At 40.4% G+C, this 17,273-nt stretch overlaps 1 protein-coding gene across 1 annotated transcript in view; it reads right to left on the bottom strand.

Annotated features, from left to right (window-relative positions):
• LOC129376904 (voltage-dependent T-type calcium channel subunit alpha-1I-like) overlaps nt 1-17,273 on the bottom strand; it is a 169,346-nt gene that overhangs the window by 65,749 nt on the left and 86,324 nt on the right. Inside the window, exons 6-9 of the mRNA XM_055056561.1 lie at nt 11,398-11,557; nt 6,052-6,394; nt 5,172-5,264; nt 21-360 (exon numbers count right to left, since the gene is read on the bottom strand). Coding sequence (XP_054912536.1) covers nt 21-360; nt 5,172-5,264; nt 6,052-6,394; nt 11,398-11,557 — 936 coding nt within the window. The remainder of the gene's footprint in view (nt 1-20; nt 361-5,171; nt 5,265-6,051; nt 6,395-11,397; nt 11,558-17,273) is intronic.

The raw sequence follows: 17,273 nt of genomic DNA, 5'->3' as shown, positions 1-17,273 counted from the left end.
TCATGTTCTCAGCCACCTACCAGGCCTGGACACAAGTCTTCTCTCAAGTTCTCGCCTTCCATTGGCCTTCTTCTCCCTCTCGTCCCCACCTCGTCTTCCTCGCCCAACGCCCCGAAACCCACGGGGTTTACCTCGCAAACTGTTAAAAAAGGCAATAGTTTGCCTCCTGGCCTTGCGGAGGCAGTGGCAGACCAGCTGGAAGAGTTCTTCGTAGCAATCTCCCGGCTCGCTGGCCAACGTCGAAGAGGACGAGCACCGAGCTCGCTGCTCCTGCATTAGCTGGTGCTCCCGCTGCTTGGTCTCTGAAAACTGGGTTGCGATGACCACAAGGCACAGGTTGATCATGAAGAAGGAACCGACCTGAGAGGGTGATAAGTGTGCAGAAAGTTTGGTTGAACAAGTAAGTTTCCCAAGAGAGGCCTGAGACCAAACGAGGAGAAGCAGCATTGAGCTTCTATGCACCACAAATCTGGAGAAAATTTCTAGAAAAAATACAAAACTGCGGTAACACTGAGTTATATTGTTTCCCTGGCATCCATACGTTCAATACATCTCTGAAGGTAGTGATCAATAACCCTGATCAGCCGATGCTGTTCTCTCCCTTTGCTGCGTCAATACCTTCAGGTGAGAGCAGATTTATGAATGTGTCTAAATAGGGCGCTGTGGAAAGTGCTCCATAGGTAAAGCTCCTCATCATCGATTCAAAGTATTGAGTTTTCATCAGACTCGCTGCTTTTTCGATGATTTTACAAGACTTGTGGACAGAAAGTGCGATAATAGATCCCAGAACCCATTCAGCACATTCACTTCCCCCTTGAAATATTTATACTCACACTCTCTTGGAACACTGACAGGACAGACATAGATTTGTCTTACTATAGTCAGCTCTTAAAAAATAAACAAATCAAAGCTCGCGTAGCACAGCTGTTACAGAAAGCTGCTACTGTGAGTGTCACAAGTCAGCAGCTGACCGACCTCCATTACCATGGAGAGGCAAATAACTGAATGTAGATATTAAAAAGTTGTTCAAGTTGAACTTAAGGGGTCAAGCAAAGAGGAGAAACGCTCAGCAGAACCCTGAAGAGGATGCTTCCTCCTCGTGTGAAAACAAAGGCCGCATCGTGGACTAACAAGCCCACCATAATAACTTAGAGGCTTCGAAAGCTAGCATCCCCACCAAGATAAAGGAGGTGCGTAGAAATGTTAAAAGAGAAGTTAGCAAAGCTGTTATACTGATTAAGAAAGAATTTTACAGTCCAGAGAAGAGATAAAACTTTCAAATTCACTATAATGAACTTCAGGTGGAAACGCCAGTAGACAAAGTTCTGAAAAAGAATCAAAAAAGTTCAACATAGTATTAGTTGAGGAATGTGCACATATAAAACAAGGTTTTTGAAAACTTTTCTTGCGTTGTGGATTTTTATTTCTGACAGATTTCTCCATTTTTCAGCTGATTCAGATATTATATCAGTATAAAGGATTTATCATGGCCGCAGATTTTTTTACATCAACAAAACATCTAAATGTGGTTGTAGACTTTTGATAGACACTTTATGCATGATGTGCAAACTGATGCAGACAATAAAATCCCAGATTTGCAGTTAAATCGAGCCGACAAGCATGATTAGTCATTCATGTTGGTTTAAAGCATGTGCTTAGAGATTTCCGCCGCTGATCAACACTGTCAAATTGTAGAGATGCTGTTTGAGTCGCAGTCGCATGTCAGAGCAGAAGGCTCTATCATACAGACTTTGAAAACAAATAATGTTGAGGATGTTGTTTGAGGATGCTAAATCTTAATTAAACAGTCAAGCTGTTTTCCAAATAATGCTCCGACTCTGCTGGGTTTCTTGTTCAAACTCTCGACGATGATAATCACTCCGAAGAGCTTGATCCGACTCGTTTCATCTGTCTCTCCATCTGATGCTGTCTCTTGTCATCTAGTTCCCCTCAAGCCGTATCTCCTATCGTCTTCTCCGTATCCCACGCCATCTCTCAGTTTGATTTACCTCATTTTATCCGCATCAGAGCGAAACCGCCGAACCGTTTAAACCCCTATCCCTCCCTCTCTCTCTCAGTCTCCATACTTTCTTTTCACTCCATACGTTCAGTCCGCTGTTGCTCGGTGGCTTAGTACTCCGTGTTGGAAAGTCTGTTGAACATGAATAAAAGTCTCTCCGTCTGTCCGCCGGTTTGACGATGACAAGCGGGAGTAGAAACAGAGTTGAGTATGTCAGACTGGTAAAGCGCTCCAATCACTTAACTCCACCATATTTGTTTGGGAGAGAGTCACTGAAGTGTGATGCAACAGAGCCGACAAAGGTTTGACAAATAGAGGAGGAAATCTCAAATTGGAATATAGAAAGTGAAAGAGAAATAAATATGTTGCTTCATTTTTTGGTTTTAATGTACAATTACAATAATGAAACAACTTGACAATTTGTGGAAAACCAGGAGTGGTAAAGATGTATAAAATGCCCCACAGTAAAAAAAACATAGTATTTTATTGCTGAAGCACAATTGTTTGCTTGGATTTGATCTTTTTTACTTTGGCCTCTAAAATAGTACCATTGGCTTTTATAACATCTGACAAACATCACACTGATAGGTGAAAATTGCAAGCCTGCACAAAAATTTGTGAACAATGACTGAATTTGCGGCAACAGTTGCGAACGCGAATGTGGCTTTTTTATCGAAGCCACGCTAGGCTTCCATGAAAGCCGAATTGAACGTAAATGCATCACACGTTCGAGTGTGGTGCATTTACGTTTTTTGAGTTAAACTATACAGATTGGAAACAAAGCTAACTCCAGATTTTTAACAGTGGCGCTCAGTTGCCTGCAGCCACCAAAGCAGTTTCTTCCTCTGGTCAGTTTCGGTGTTACGTAAGAACTACTTTATTGATTTTGGAGCCAGAAGAAGTAATGAAACCAATAGGAATTGGTGCAAAATAACCACTGGCACCAGTTTAACAGTGAAGCTGGTTTGCTGGAAGAGGGGCTTGTGAGAGCTGGCGAGGTAAAAATGGGTCCTGCTCCAGCCCATAAATGGCTGATTAGATGTGTTGAATCTTGCAATATTGCTCAGTCTGGGATTCAAATTATTTTGATGTTTTAGGGCATACTGTATATGTACCTGCCTTAATTTAGCATTACACTGGCTTAATTTGAAGGGCTTGGCATGTATCTTATTGCATGACATGCTTGTTACCCCGATCCTGTGATCAGGGTATCTGCCCTGCGCACATGAGCCATAAGAGAGCATGCTGAGAGACTCACTCTAATTAAGGACATTTCACTTGACATCAAAGACAGCGCTCGCATCACCTCGCTCGCTCACCGTCCAATCCCCCCCCCGGATTTCATGCCGCTCCGGTCCGTCACCATCACCTCCCGGTTTTTCCTCTTCACGTATGTCAGTCATTCCCGTTTTATCCCCCGTTCATCACAGGCTCTCTTAAGCCCGCTCGGTATCTTACGATTCTCCCTCGCGTATCCCTCGCTGCATATCTGGCCATTCTTCCCCCTATCTGTATTTTTTCACACACATTTCATCATCTTTCTTTTAATTTCCACAAATCCTCACTCCTGCCTTTGGTTATTACGCTTCACTCCTTCCTCCTCTTTTCATCCTTTGGTAAACGACGCATCCACATCAAAAGGCGGCCATTATTTCACAAATCGGCAGTAGGAAGCCGACGTCGGCGGTTTGATGTGTTGGATAGTGTCCAACAGCAAATCAGAGCCAGACCGTGAGAATTTGTCTTCGTGCCTCGGCGTGTGTGAGAGAAAATAACTTTGAATGTTTTACTGTTTGTGACAGTATGTGTCTCAGAATAGATTGTAGACACACTGCACCAGCATTTCCAATGACCATATAGTTGCACAATTTAGAATTTTGAAAATAAATTTGCTTAATGGAAATATGCCAATTCTTTTTGATAAAATGTTTTGGCGCTAGGATGAGGTGTTTTTTTCTTTGACCATATCAAAACTGGTGTATTTCGCAAAACTGCAATGGGAACACTTTTGTCAAATCACACGAGTGACACTGTCAACAACCGGAGCTAAGCAATGAAGAAGTTGACAGAAAATAGTTGGATGTTTTTGACTTGTCGCGTGAACAAATGTAATTAGGTGTGATTTTAATTGTGCTTCTTCTTTAAACAAAACACCAAAATTGTGTTTTTTTGACATTAGCCAAATATTGACGTTTTTGTGCACATTAGCCAAATATTGACGTTTTTGTGCACATTTGTAATGGAAACGCATCCAGTTACATGAGTGAAGACCGCTAATACAGCCAACTGAGAACACAGAGACGAAAAGAAGGCAGCAGAAGAGCGAAATCAGGCTGTCAGAAAACAAAAAATAGTGGAAGGGGAATAGCGTATGGCAAAGATGGACTTGGGGAGAGAAAGAGAGAAAGCAGAGACGGAGGGGAATGTGTTGCAGGCGTGAAAGTGCAGGGAGCAGAGATTGACAGATTCAAGGATAGAGTGATACTAGGAGAAGTGACACATTAACGAATGAAGAGTGAAGAGAGCGAAAAGCTTGTGTCTGCCTCAGAAGGCGAGGCAATTAAAAGTCTAATAAAAAAGACAAGACAGCCCCTGGGTAGCAGAGTAGCTGGAGCTAGCAGTCACGCTGCATTATGATAACACTTCCACACACACACTTCTAAGTACTCCCCGACAAGCTAAAATAGAAATATACCGAGAAAGCCACGCATCGACGCTCACACACAAAGGCATACTGTGGCACACATAGAGAAGTTAAAGGACTGGAATTAAAAAGTGTTTTATGGAAACAAAAGGGAGGATTCTTTAGAGATTTGTGCACTCAGCATGTGTGTGCGTGTGCGTGTGTGCGGATTTGTGAGAGTGCACGCCTAGCTATGCATACAGGTAAGATACAGAAGACAGAAACAATACATGTCTACTGACAAAATGAACTCAGCCAACCTTATATGATTATAAACTTACAATTCATAATTCATATCAAATGTGTCCAAATTAGTAAAGAAACCAAATGTCTCATGAGAACTCTACTAAACTGTACATATGATTTTTTTTACCTATTCAGATTCACCACATTAATATTAAGCAGTTACTCAGTCAGTATAATGTGTTCAACATTTTTGATTTAAACAAAAGTGCAGACAAGACTTACTATTATTAAGAGGATGAAGTAGATAAAGTTGTAGAAAGAGTGAGCATCCATTACATAGTACATGATCTCCACCCAACCCTCCAGAGTGATCACCTAAAGTAAAGAAGACACAATAAATTCAGGGCCACAGAGATTTTATTCAGTAAACGGTTCAATCAAGGATTGTAACTTAATCTGTTACTTATTATTAAGTAACAGATGGACACACAGTCTTCAGGCTCAGTGTGTCCCAAAAAATGTAATAAAAAAACTCACAGCAAAATGTGCTGAGAGGAAAACATCTGAACAGGCTAAAGACAAAAACTGTGCAGAAACTAAAACTAGATACACTTGAGATTTCATAGATCATTGAAACAAAGGGCAGTTTTATTTATCATTGGTAGAAAAAGAAGCAAAAAGAAAGCAGCATATTGAACACTACAATATGCTGTGTACACTCACTAATAATTGAGTGTTATTTTGAATTCTCAGAGATTCAAAATAACACTCAATAGTGAATGCCAGTTCAAAACATTTCAGGCTGCACAACTTAATTGAAATATACTATGTTTTCTAACAGCATTCATAACGTGAAGTTGTTTTTCTGTGGACACTTAAGGTAAATGCTGCTGGCAGAGTTTTAATCCTGACCCACTCTTGTTTTCTGTTGCTGATGATTCACAGGCGGTTTTGTGCAAAGCTCTTAATCCATGAAGCCACTTGAAGTGCTTGAATTGGCTCATCAAATCCTTGAGCCCACTTAAATATTCAAACCAGAATAATGCCTTGTCATGAACTTTGGGACGGCAGGACGAAATCCATTAGGCTAAGCACGATTTCAAACCAAAGCCATATAAAACAAAACAAAACAATTAAAACTCTGGTGGAATTTTTCACCCACCTGAAAGATGACAATCCAGGCATAGGCAATGTTATCAAAATTGATGGCACCTTTGTGTGGGTTGCTGCTTCCAGTATGACATCTAGTATAGTACTGGTTCCAGTTGACGCACAGGCCAGCTACACTGAAGGTGTTATTGGTCAAAGGTTCAGGACTCAGTCCAATGGACTGACGGTAGACGACGTCCTCTTTGTCCAAACAACAAGCCCGGCCTCCTTCACGGCGGGCTGGGACGTCTGAGCAGGACATGATGCCGTTGTCGACGGGTAAGGAGCAGATGAAGGGCCGCTCGTCATCTTCATCGGCCATGTAGTAAGGTTTGGGGAGACCAATACCTGTGGTCCTGGAAGTGTTGAAAGAATGTCATGTTATGAACATGAACAGACATTGTTTGCGGACCAATTAAAAAGCCAAAATCATGCATTGGGTTAAATCAGGTCAACCAAAAACAAATGTATTCACAGTCTGTATATAGAAGGTTTTCACACCCGATAGTCTGGTAGACAAAAAATGGCAACATTTGTTGCACTTTTATTTGGTGTGGAAACCAAACCCACTGAAAACTCTGTTTACCAAACTGTTTAGATCATCCGGACAGCAGTTGTGTGGTTGAATATTATTTTAACATTCTAATCATAGCTGACGATTCATAATCTTAATGTGACAATAAGCAATAAAGATGTCTTAAGCACATTAGAGGAGCTTTCTAGTCAAGCTGAAGTAGTATATTGAGGCTATGCTTCCAGAAACTCCAGAATAATATATGTTGCTGTCAGGAAAAGGTGACTGGAGAGACTGTCGTATCTGGAAGGTCCTGGCAGAGCGAGTTAAATGCTCCTCCGTCACAATGCTAATGTAGCTCATGCAACACTGACTCAGTAGATTGCACTATTTTCCTGCAAATAGCCACCATTGCACTGATTTTAATGAAGTATCAGAGTAGGACTCAGTCTCCCTCCAAAGAAGAAAAAAAACAACATAATTGAGTCATCATTAAAAATAAACAAGTGTGAGATCCAAAGAGCAACAACAAGTCATGCTAATACAATTCTCAGTGTTATTTTTCTAGATTTAGACAGTGAGTTATTTAAAAAAAATAAGTGTAATTTAAACTGTAAGTTTTGTTGCTACTGGCACAACTAAATCAAAACCTTCATGTGGAGACTGGGGTTCATGTTTTCTACGCAGAGTCTCGAATAATCATTTTGGCTATTACTGCTTTTCAAAAGGTTTGAAATCACATTCAGTTTAAGGTTCTGTTTGGTCCAATTTTGACGTTCAGATTAAACAGTCCACAGAGTCATAACAGAGACATATGGGTGAGGACAAAACTAGGGAAAAAGTGCTTTTATGTATCATGAAGGGGACACTCAGCCTTGGGTATTGTTTATGTTTTCTATGTGAGCAAAACTGCATGCCCTTCATGGTCCTCTCACGCAGCTCTGCAGTTTGAGACTGGAACATAGAGCAGAATTTTCTCTGAGATGGAGATGAGTGGATGAAAGGTTGGGGAGATAGAGGGAGGTCATTATACGGGTAATGGTAAAATTGAGCAAAATGAGATCAGACGGGGATAGGCAGAAAGATGCCACTATACAGAAACATGCACACTTCAAACTCAGCACCATCAGCGCCGTCTGTCCCCACAGTTGACCATTTTATGTGGTTTCTCTGTGTGCCAACCCTTGCATGGTGTACTTTGCACTTTTGCTTGCAGTCAAATTGACTGATTTAACATTGGTGACAGATCAGCCTCACACAGAGCTGTCTGACCAACTGGTCAAACCAAGGAATCACGAATTTCACCTATTTTGGGGTGGTTTCTTTCTCTCTAATTTTCAAATAACATTAAGAGCTTAAATATCCCTGTTAAATTTTATTGTTGATTCTATTTCCTGAGAATGAAACAAAGTGATTCATATCTCCCGCGCCCCAGAGGTCCCACCCCCGCCTCCCCACACACACACACCCCACTGAAACTAAGAGGCTGCCTCCTGAAAACCCAAACGCCATAATCTGCAGCGTCTTTTACACTTGACATCCCGGGAAATGCTGTTGTCCTGGCAACTACAACTCAAACTCTTCCATCGAAAGAGGCATAATCCTTCAGTACAGAGAATACATGTCTACCGCCACAGAGTCCGAGTGCAGTGTGCTTTACACCGCTGCATTCACTGCTTTACGTTACACTGAAACAGGGCTTGGATGAAAACCCATTCCATCAAAGTCTGTTCTAAATTCACAGTTTTTGAGCCAATTCATGAAGTTTGGAGGTCTGACGCTACTGATTTGGCCCCAGCAATTGCTGAACCAAATGCTGGTCCAGCAAATAAAATTATTTTTACGTGGCCAACCTATTTATGTCCGTAAATAACTATCTATGGACATAAACCCTTATTTCTTCCACCCAAGGCTGAATCCCCTTATCCTTGCAGGATTGTTTGCATGTCTTCAGCGGTCATTGTCAGAGAGGAGGGGAGTACAGCTGACCCTATATTGGGTTTTCTAACCTTCTCAGAGCTAAAAAAAACATAAAAATCTTACTATTCTTCCGCAACTACTTAGCAGAAGATTCATTTCATGGATCTTCACAGCGAAGCTCTCATTTCTATGGCAATTTACATATGCGCTCAGATTCACGCGTGCATTAAGAAAGCATCGGCGGGTCTGTCCAGAAATGATTTCCTGCGGGCCACCTGCGACTTCTGCCGATGGTGTTTTTGCCGTTGTTTCCGACCACAGGCTCTGGGAGCGGCGAGAAGCCACCAGAAATAAATGAGGTAACCCACCCGCCCACCTTCTCTACTTTACTTTTCCGCCACTGCTGTGTGTGACTAAACCCCGCATGCAGTAGCAGCAGCAGCCCGTCTCATTATTACACCGACTACTGGAGATGTGCCTCTGTGTATGGAGATGATTAACTTCACCGAATGACAGGCCTTTTATCGTTTTGTACCCGAGGAAATGACTGACACCTCAGCAAAGATTTAATGTTGCATTTTTATTTTCTTGTCCTTCAGCAATTATAGGAAAAGAAAAGAAAAAAAAAAAACATGAATCGGTCAACAAGACAAAAACAGTTTACTTTCTTTGGACGACATTACCGAAATTAACTCGGCATCGGTTCAGTTTAGGCGTAGGACATCCCGTAATCGTGTTTCCTTTTTCAAGTCTCCATTTCATTTATGACGTGGTTGCCATGGTGGTGACCTACCCCAAAGCTTCTTATCAGATCATTATTTTCTCACTAGGCTTGGCAGTGCGAATGCCTGTCAAACCCATTCCTCCATGCCGCTAAAGCAGGCTAATCAAGCGCTTGGCTGAGAGTTCGGTCTCCCCAGGCAGTCACAAGCCGCGATTGCAGTCGCATTGGCTTTACTCTTAATGGACCGGTGGGAAAAACAAACATCACCTGTTAAATATCCCGGCTTTGAACTTTGATTTGCTCCTCATGCTGCTGGAGGACATTAAAATTATTGTTTTAATTGAATGGATGAACACTGCAATTAGAGTTCATCCCTTATTTATTTTAACCACATTTAAAAGTCATAAACACAAACAAGCACCTGCTTCTTATTTAAGTGAACGAATAACAAATAAAATCCAAGACACAGTTATGACTTGGCATCGCCAACGTGTCGCTTCATTTTAACTCCTTCACAAAAGACTTCATATAAACCAGCGAAAAAGATATCTATTTTTCTTTTAAAAACACTACTAGTAACTCAATTTTGTGCAAAATGTGACGTTTTTGAGCTTTTACATCATGTAAATGTTATTCCCTCATCAAAAACATACCTGGAGTGTTGCATTGATTCTTTCATGCATGTCTTTTAGTCTCCCATGGCAACCATCCAGCTGTGCAAAACGCCTGCATGGACCTAGCTCCAAACTACTGCTTCTAAGCTCCATTCTTCTGCCTCATGGAGCAGCCCCCTCCCCCCTCCCCCAAATTACCAATTCAGCTCCTTCTGACTAGCCAGTAGCAATTAGCAAACACCTGGTGGAACTGAACTTCTGCAGAGCTCGTTGTACAAGCTACTTCTGATGAAAATGTTGGTAAAGGGATCATAGAGGAGCCATTTTGTGATGACTTCCTGAAGGCGGAGTTTCAGAAGGAGCTGGGGTTTCTTAAAGAGACAGACGCCCAATTTCAAGGAGTTATGCTACAAAGTCAAATTTATTTAAAGTCATATGTCACATATAGCATTACTACAACAACTGAAGGTAACATAGTCACTTTATTGTGCTGTAAAATGGAACTTTAGAGGAATGCACTTAACTTTACAAATGTGCACACAAGAAATACATTAAAAAAGAAGAATGCTGTTAAAACAACTGTAAACTATCACTCTCTTTTTCCCTGAATTTTCTGAGGAACCTTAGTTTAGCTGACAGATTCATTCCATCTTCAAACAAACTATGTGCTGAGCATAGTTTTCTCTAAAGAATTAGTTTGATTTTGGTACTTCAAAAGGCTCATTTTTAGTTTCGATACACGCGTTACACAGCAGCGCTTTGGCTGAAGGAAGTCCCTTAGCCGATAAACATTCTGTCAAAGCCAGATAAAAAAAAAATAACAGAAATTTAGATGGATTTTTTTTAGCAGTAAACTGCTTTTTCAAGTTTTCATTTTTCAAATTCTTTAACAAGTACTATCTTTCATATTTAATTGGTCATAAAGAGAGGAATTAAACTCAGAATCTTGAGGGAAAATGGGTAAAAACTGCAGCATCACACCTTCAATGTTTAAAATCATTTTTTATTGATCTAAACGTGATTAAAATTACCTTTGAGTTTCGCCCATGGCTTGGTGCATCTCCACTGGACTAATGATGAATTATCATCTGATACCGTAAGCAGAGGTTTCATGTAATGTAAAAGGTATAAAGACAACAGAAAACCACACACACGTTTCAACTTTTAATGAAGTGCCAAACTTGATTCCGAGATAATGATATTTGCTTTGCGCACATTTTGCCGTGCACGAGGAGGTTAGCCTCATTATGTTAGGACTCGAGAGACTGAGAGCCGGAGGGGCTCTTCATCTCTTTTGGGTTTTTTTTTTCTGCGGTGATAACAGTAAATTGAGTAGATGATGTAATTATTCTTCTCATCGGTTCAGATCAGGTGATGAGAGGAGAGCTGGGAGACACTTACACGGCAAACTTCACTCACATGTAGAGCTACAATGTATTTTCTAATTCATGCAAGCTTTTTGCATTTTTTATTTTGTGTACAAAATCAACATGTTGTTACAGTCACGTTTCCATGGAGACAGAAGTGCACCGGGGTTTCTTACGCCCGTTTTCACAGGCTAACGCACAAAACCAGACGTGGACTCACAGTGTGAAGTTCTCCTCTGGGTAGCAGCGGTTCCTGAGCAGCCCCGCCCACAGCTGCACCCCGATGATGCCGAAGATGAAGAAAACGAAGAAGCAGAGGAGGAGCACGTTACCCAGCATGGGCAGCGTGTCGAGCAGCAGGTTCACCAGGATACGCATGCCTGCAGTCACACACAGACGAGTGAAAGCACAGCTTGAACATGCTAAGTGCAGTATTTAAAAGCAGGCAGATTGGCCTTTGTACAGATATGCGGTGAGTACACCAACACGTAGCACAGTATACATGTGTAAAAAGTATCCCGCAGGGTTTTATGAGCCTGGCAGGCCACCAGGCTGAGAATTGTTAAATTCAGATAATTATTATTATTTTTGTTTCCCTTTCATATGACTTCAGAGTTCATATCGCAAATAATGTCTTCCAGTAACACACAAACATTTTTCTCAACTTAAAGTTTGAGATCATGTGTCTGCAGTAAAAGATTTTCTTGGTAGTTTTCAACTCATCTTGACCTATAATGAGGTGCTACACGTGCCCCAGTGATTACTAAGATATAAGCAATAATGATATTTTTTGCTCCACAGCACAAGATGATTTAACAAAAATCCATTCAACTTTTGAAAACAGAAACACTAAAAACAGGAAAATGCCATTGAAGTAACTACAAGCACTTTCTTCTGGATGCTATTGCAAGAAAATCTCTGAATCCAGAGAAAATACTCAAATGTCAATCAACAACAAAGCTTTAGACTCGTCACTCATGGATGGAGACACCCAATATGACCAAATGCAGTTCTGAAAGTAAGTAGAACTGTTTGGTGGATCGGTTTGGGCCTCAGGGCTCTAAAGTTGGGCCAGTGTGGATCACACTTTAATAAAGTTGGGAGGTAAGTGCTTTGGAGGCCATGTCATTGCTGTCTGCTATGCCTCTTCAGGTCCTCACTCTGACAGCCGGGTGGTGAACATCAAACTGACATGAACGACTCGTTGCTCAGCAATGTCCAGCTCAGCACAGAGAGATGTTAGAGATGACGTACTTACCACTGAAAAATATAGTTGAGAGTTTTATGATTGTATCTCATAATTAAAACGGCAACTGTATATTTGAAAAAAAAAAAAAAAAAAAAGGAGTACATTTCAAAACTCAAGAAATTTTCTAAAAAAAAACAACAAAAAAACCCAAGCTCCAAATTTGAGAATTTGGCAGGAAAAAAAATTGTTTTGAGATTAATATTAAAATTTCTGAAGTTTCTATTGCAAATTTGTGACTTTTCAAACTCAGACATTTCCACGTTTTTCTATAAGTTCAATAAAAAGAATGTTGATGGTACTTTAGTGGAAATGTACTCCTTTTTCTAGAATGTCCGTAATATCCCGCTTTATGTAATATTTAATGTTTTCAATAAAAATTGAGTTCTAGACAAATGTCGCTGCTCCAGATGAGAGTAAACATGAGAAAAAAGAAACAAAGTCCTCCAACCGACTGCTGTAGTTTTATCTTGAACGCAAATATCCATTATTCCACATCAACACTTTCATTCTCTTTCTCACCCTGAAATTATTGTAGTATTGTGAAATTTCCATTCCATTAATTGCAATATTATAATGAATAAATCATCAAACTCCCCAGTAATAATAGTCAAACAACCTTTACTTCAGCAAAGAACTCGAGAAAAAAATTAGCCCAGTGGTTAAAGCTGCATGTAAAGTAGACTGAAGATGGATGGAGTATTTAGCTAATTGGGCCAAGAGGGATTGCAGTTATTAAAAAAAAACAATAAGTAAAACATATTCTTTTATAAAACTGACATTTTAAAAAATTAAAACCTGTTTTAAAAGGGGGTGAATAGATATGCAGTCATTTTGTGTTAAATATGTTATGCAACTTTTTGCAGAAATCAGTTTTCACTTTGACATTGAAGTTTTTTTTGTAAACTTTTCTGTAACAAAAACTTAATTTTATTTATCATGATTGACTTGCAAAAGCAATAAAAAAAAAGGGGTAAAACATCCAGTGGGTGAACATGTCCTACAGACAGTGTAAAATGCTCTGGAGAAAACACCAGAACATGCTTCCATCTGATCATCTGAAAGCAGCAGTGAAATTAAATCGGCCGACGATCGTAACTGGATTCCGTTGAGGCGAAAACGCAGCAAAGGCATAGTTTAACCTTGACTGTTTCTGTCGGGTAATAAATATCACAGGCCGGGATTTTCTTTGAGAAAGATGAAACGGACGTCTCCCATTGATTAGGTCCGTTTGAAGTCAGCTGCAGCTTAAAGCGCAGCACTATCAAACTAGTCTTTAATTCAAAAAAAGACTGAAATATGCAGCCATTTACGGGCAATTCATGAAGGAAAGACGATCAGTTCTTCAAGTTATAATGTGCCGTGTAAAAGGATTCCTCTAGGTTAGGATTTAATATCTCCAACTGTTTCGTCTTCAGGGTGTAAAATCTTTTATTAGCAGCAATAGGACATAAAACAAGTATTCAATTAGCTTGTACAATTGATTTAATAATACCAAATATAATAGATAATGTCTTTAACTCTGACCAGCTGTGGACACGGTGAGCAGAAGGAAACGCTAGAGCCGATGTGAGAACCAGGGTGAGATGGTTCCCAATGAAAGGCGAGGCGCATTGGGAGCAGATGGACACAAACGGACAGAGTGGGAATATGCTGATGGTCGTTACCTTGGCTGCTAATGCGGCGCCTCCCGTGGGGACTGTGGGTAATGCAGACAACAGACCGAGGCTTTTAAGCTGCGGCCGGTGGGAGCCAGACACGGAGAACTTCCATTAGTCCAATTAATTGACTCGCACCACACAGATCCTCCACCGAGAATACGAGCGCAATCATTCAGTCATCTTCTGCCAACAGGTGTTAGCATATACATGCATGCGTGTGTGTTTGACGCTGTACTAGCACTGCACTCTGAGATGAGCTCTGTCGTAATTTGTTTTTATTATAGCTAAGATTTGCTTCCCTATCCATGCTACAAATAAAGAACCTAGAGCTAAATAACTGCAGGTACGACTGCAGGTATAGTAATAATAATAATAATAATAATAGTAGTGTATCATATGTGACACTTCCAATCTATGCTGATCATTTTCTTGCCAATAGCTGATAAATTATAAAAGTGACATTCATTTAAAAATCAAGAAAGATGGCAGGATCCCCTCAGGGACGCGGCTTTAAACAGATAAACACTTACATGCGGCGCTGATGGAGGATGATGAGAGTAATTCACAGTAATAATCTTTACAAATCAGCAGTTATGATCTTCTGCTTTTCTGCATAATTCGAGCCCGACGGCGTCGTCCCAGAGTTGGATTTCCGTGGAAGGACTCCAGCTATTGATTTTTCCAGGAGGCATTTTGACGTGTCAGAGCAGCTAATGGCTGAACTCCATCCAGCCACTTCATTTTCAGGCCAATCGCACTCCTCCCGCTCTCTTCCACACACACTTTTACAAACCTCACTAAACATTGAGAGTTGATAAAATGAACTCTCGGATGAGCTGGATGTTGGTAAAGTAAAAGCAGATTTCCATGAGAGGGAAAAAAATAATTTTAGATCACAAAACAAGCTTTTCAAGCTCAGATTCAGTCGGCATTAATTATTTATTTTTTATTTTTTTATTAGCATCTGCTTAACCTTCTGAACATTTGCTTTACATTTCAAGGTGACCCTCAGAAACATGATTGAAAATAATTTAGTTTTTGGTCAAATTTAAAAATATATATATTTGATCTGGGTTCACAAAATGCAAAGAATCACTAAGCTTAAGATATTTAATATGCTTGTTAAATGAATTTCAAGAATATGTGACATCAGCTTAGTTTGAATGCATACTCTAACGCAGGCGACTGTGGCTGTGTGGGTAGAGTAATTGTCTTGCAATTGGAAAGCTGTAGGTTTGATTTCAGATTCCTCCTGCCGCACGTCGATGTGCCTCTGGGCAAGGCACTTATCCCCACATTGCCTACTGATCGGTGTAAAAACGTTCTGCTTCTGGCCGTATTTTGTGTCTTTCATCAGTTCGAGATCTGACAGAAACCGTAAACACTCAAACTTGTAAATTAATCACCATTTAGACCTGAATTACAATTTTTTTCTGTTTCACAGAACACGGCGAACGCAACGCTAACAAATCCACTGAAATAAAAATCGGCATTGCTCTGATTACGCGTTCTCTTTTTATCATTCATAATCGCCGCTACCTTCATTCCCCTCATGCCACTCCTCTCGTCCTTTTTGTCCCTCACTTGCTTTATCTCTATTCAACAGATGACTCCCTCCCTCTGTCCCCTGCACTTCTACACGTCTATCTATCATTGTAATGACCTGTTCATGTGGGTTCCCCAGCATCTCTCCTCTCGTCATCCCTCCCTCCCTCCGCTGCATCTCCACCCGTCCCTCGTAAGGCTGGATAATCCCATCTTCCCAACTCCATTTATCTCTTTCACTTAAACCCCAACATCCCATCACCTTCTAAATTTTTCCTTCGTGCAAAAGTTTCACCAACCCAAATTCCATGTGCTCATTGAAAATGCTGGATTTTGCTTATTTTCATATTTGCCAGCACAGCTTTAATGCTCACCATCATCTTATTGATTTATTTTATGTAAAATAATGATATGATGCTGATGAATATTTGCTTTCAATTGTGACATTTTTAATCAACTATGCCGTAGCGTTCTACTCAGGATTTTACTAATTAAATCAATCCATTAGCTGCTGATCATGCGTTTGTTTCTTAATTGCCTATGTCAAAGAATAAGATCTGCATTATTATTAATTGTTTTCCTATGAATTTAACAACAGATGTGTGTCCTTGCAGTTCATTACAGGAGAGTATCCTGTTAGTTCAGCAGCATAAACCCAACACCTGGAATCTGGCTTAAAACCAAGCCAATTCCTACACATATTTCCATTGGATTTGTGTATAAAGACATAAATATCTGGTGAGAATGTCAGGATATGGTCCTGCTATCCCTGCTGATCAGCTCAGCCTTCCTGACTCCACAATTCACAATTCAAAGGACAAGAGCACAGGTTATTTTCCCCTTCCTTTCCTTCTCTCTCCCTGTGGAACAAATTACTCTCAGTGGATGACTAGTGCCTTTACCGTGGAGAGATAGATGAGATGAAATGATGTAAATGATATAGGAGAAGATGGTGAAGAAAACTAGAGTCAGAGCAGGTGGAAGGAGACAGACATTATGACTAACAATACCAACCAAGAGAGGTGAAGTCAAGTGCATAAGGCTGATCATCTCTTCTTCAGGACGCCATGACACCGTTGGGTTTTAGGGGACACCAAATTAACATTTTGCCCTCGATGTCTCGGAAGCAAAACAAATCAGCAAGCAAACAAGACAGGGAAAAAATAATAAAGGTTTGAAAGCCATGCCAAACCAAAACATTTAGAAACTACTTTCTACTGAGAATGACCTAAAGGGACCTGGCGTTTTGCACACCTGAATGGTTGCCATGGAAATGAAAGGATTTTTTAAACATGCATGAAAGAATCAAGGCAGTTTAGACGTGAGAATAGCATGACGTAAGCTCAAAGTCAAATTTAAAGAACACTGCCCCTTTAAACACTTCCCCACAGCCGTCAGAGCCATTACTCCCTGCCGCCCCCTCCCACACATATCATAACCTCACATACCCCCCACCCCACACACAGCCATTGCACTTGCACTGTCACATCATCTGCACTTTACCATAATTGGACCTGCTGCTTCTTCTTTGGTGTGGTTGAGTGCCTTTAGTTAATTTTAGTTGTATATATTATTATTATTGTGTGTTTGTTTATTTAATATTGTATATTTTGACTTTTTGCACGGGAGTTGCAATAGAAATTT

Source organism: Poeciliopsis prolifica, unplaced genomic scaffold, assembly GCF_027474105.1.
Source record: "Poeciliopsis prolifica strain line A6 unplaced genomic scaffold, Auburn_PproV2 SCAFFOLD045, whole genome shotgun sequence".
In the NCBI taxonomy this organism is placed as follows: domain Eukaryota; kingdom Metazoa; phylum Chordata; class Actinopteri; order Cyprinodontiformes; family Poeciliidae; genus Poeciliopsis; species Poeciliopsis prolifica.
This window is presented reverse-complemented; position numbering and strand designations above follow the sequence as displayed.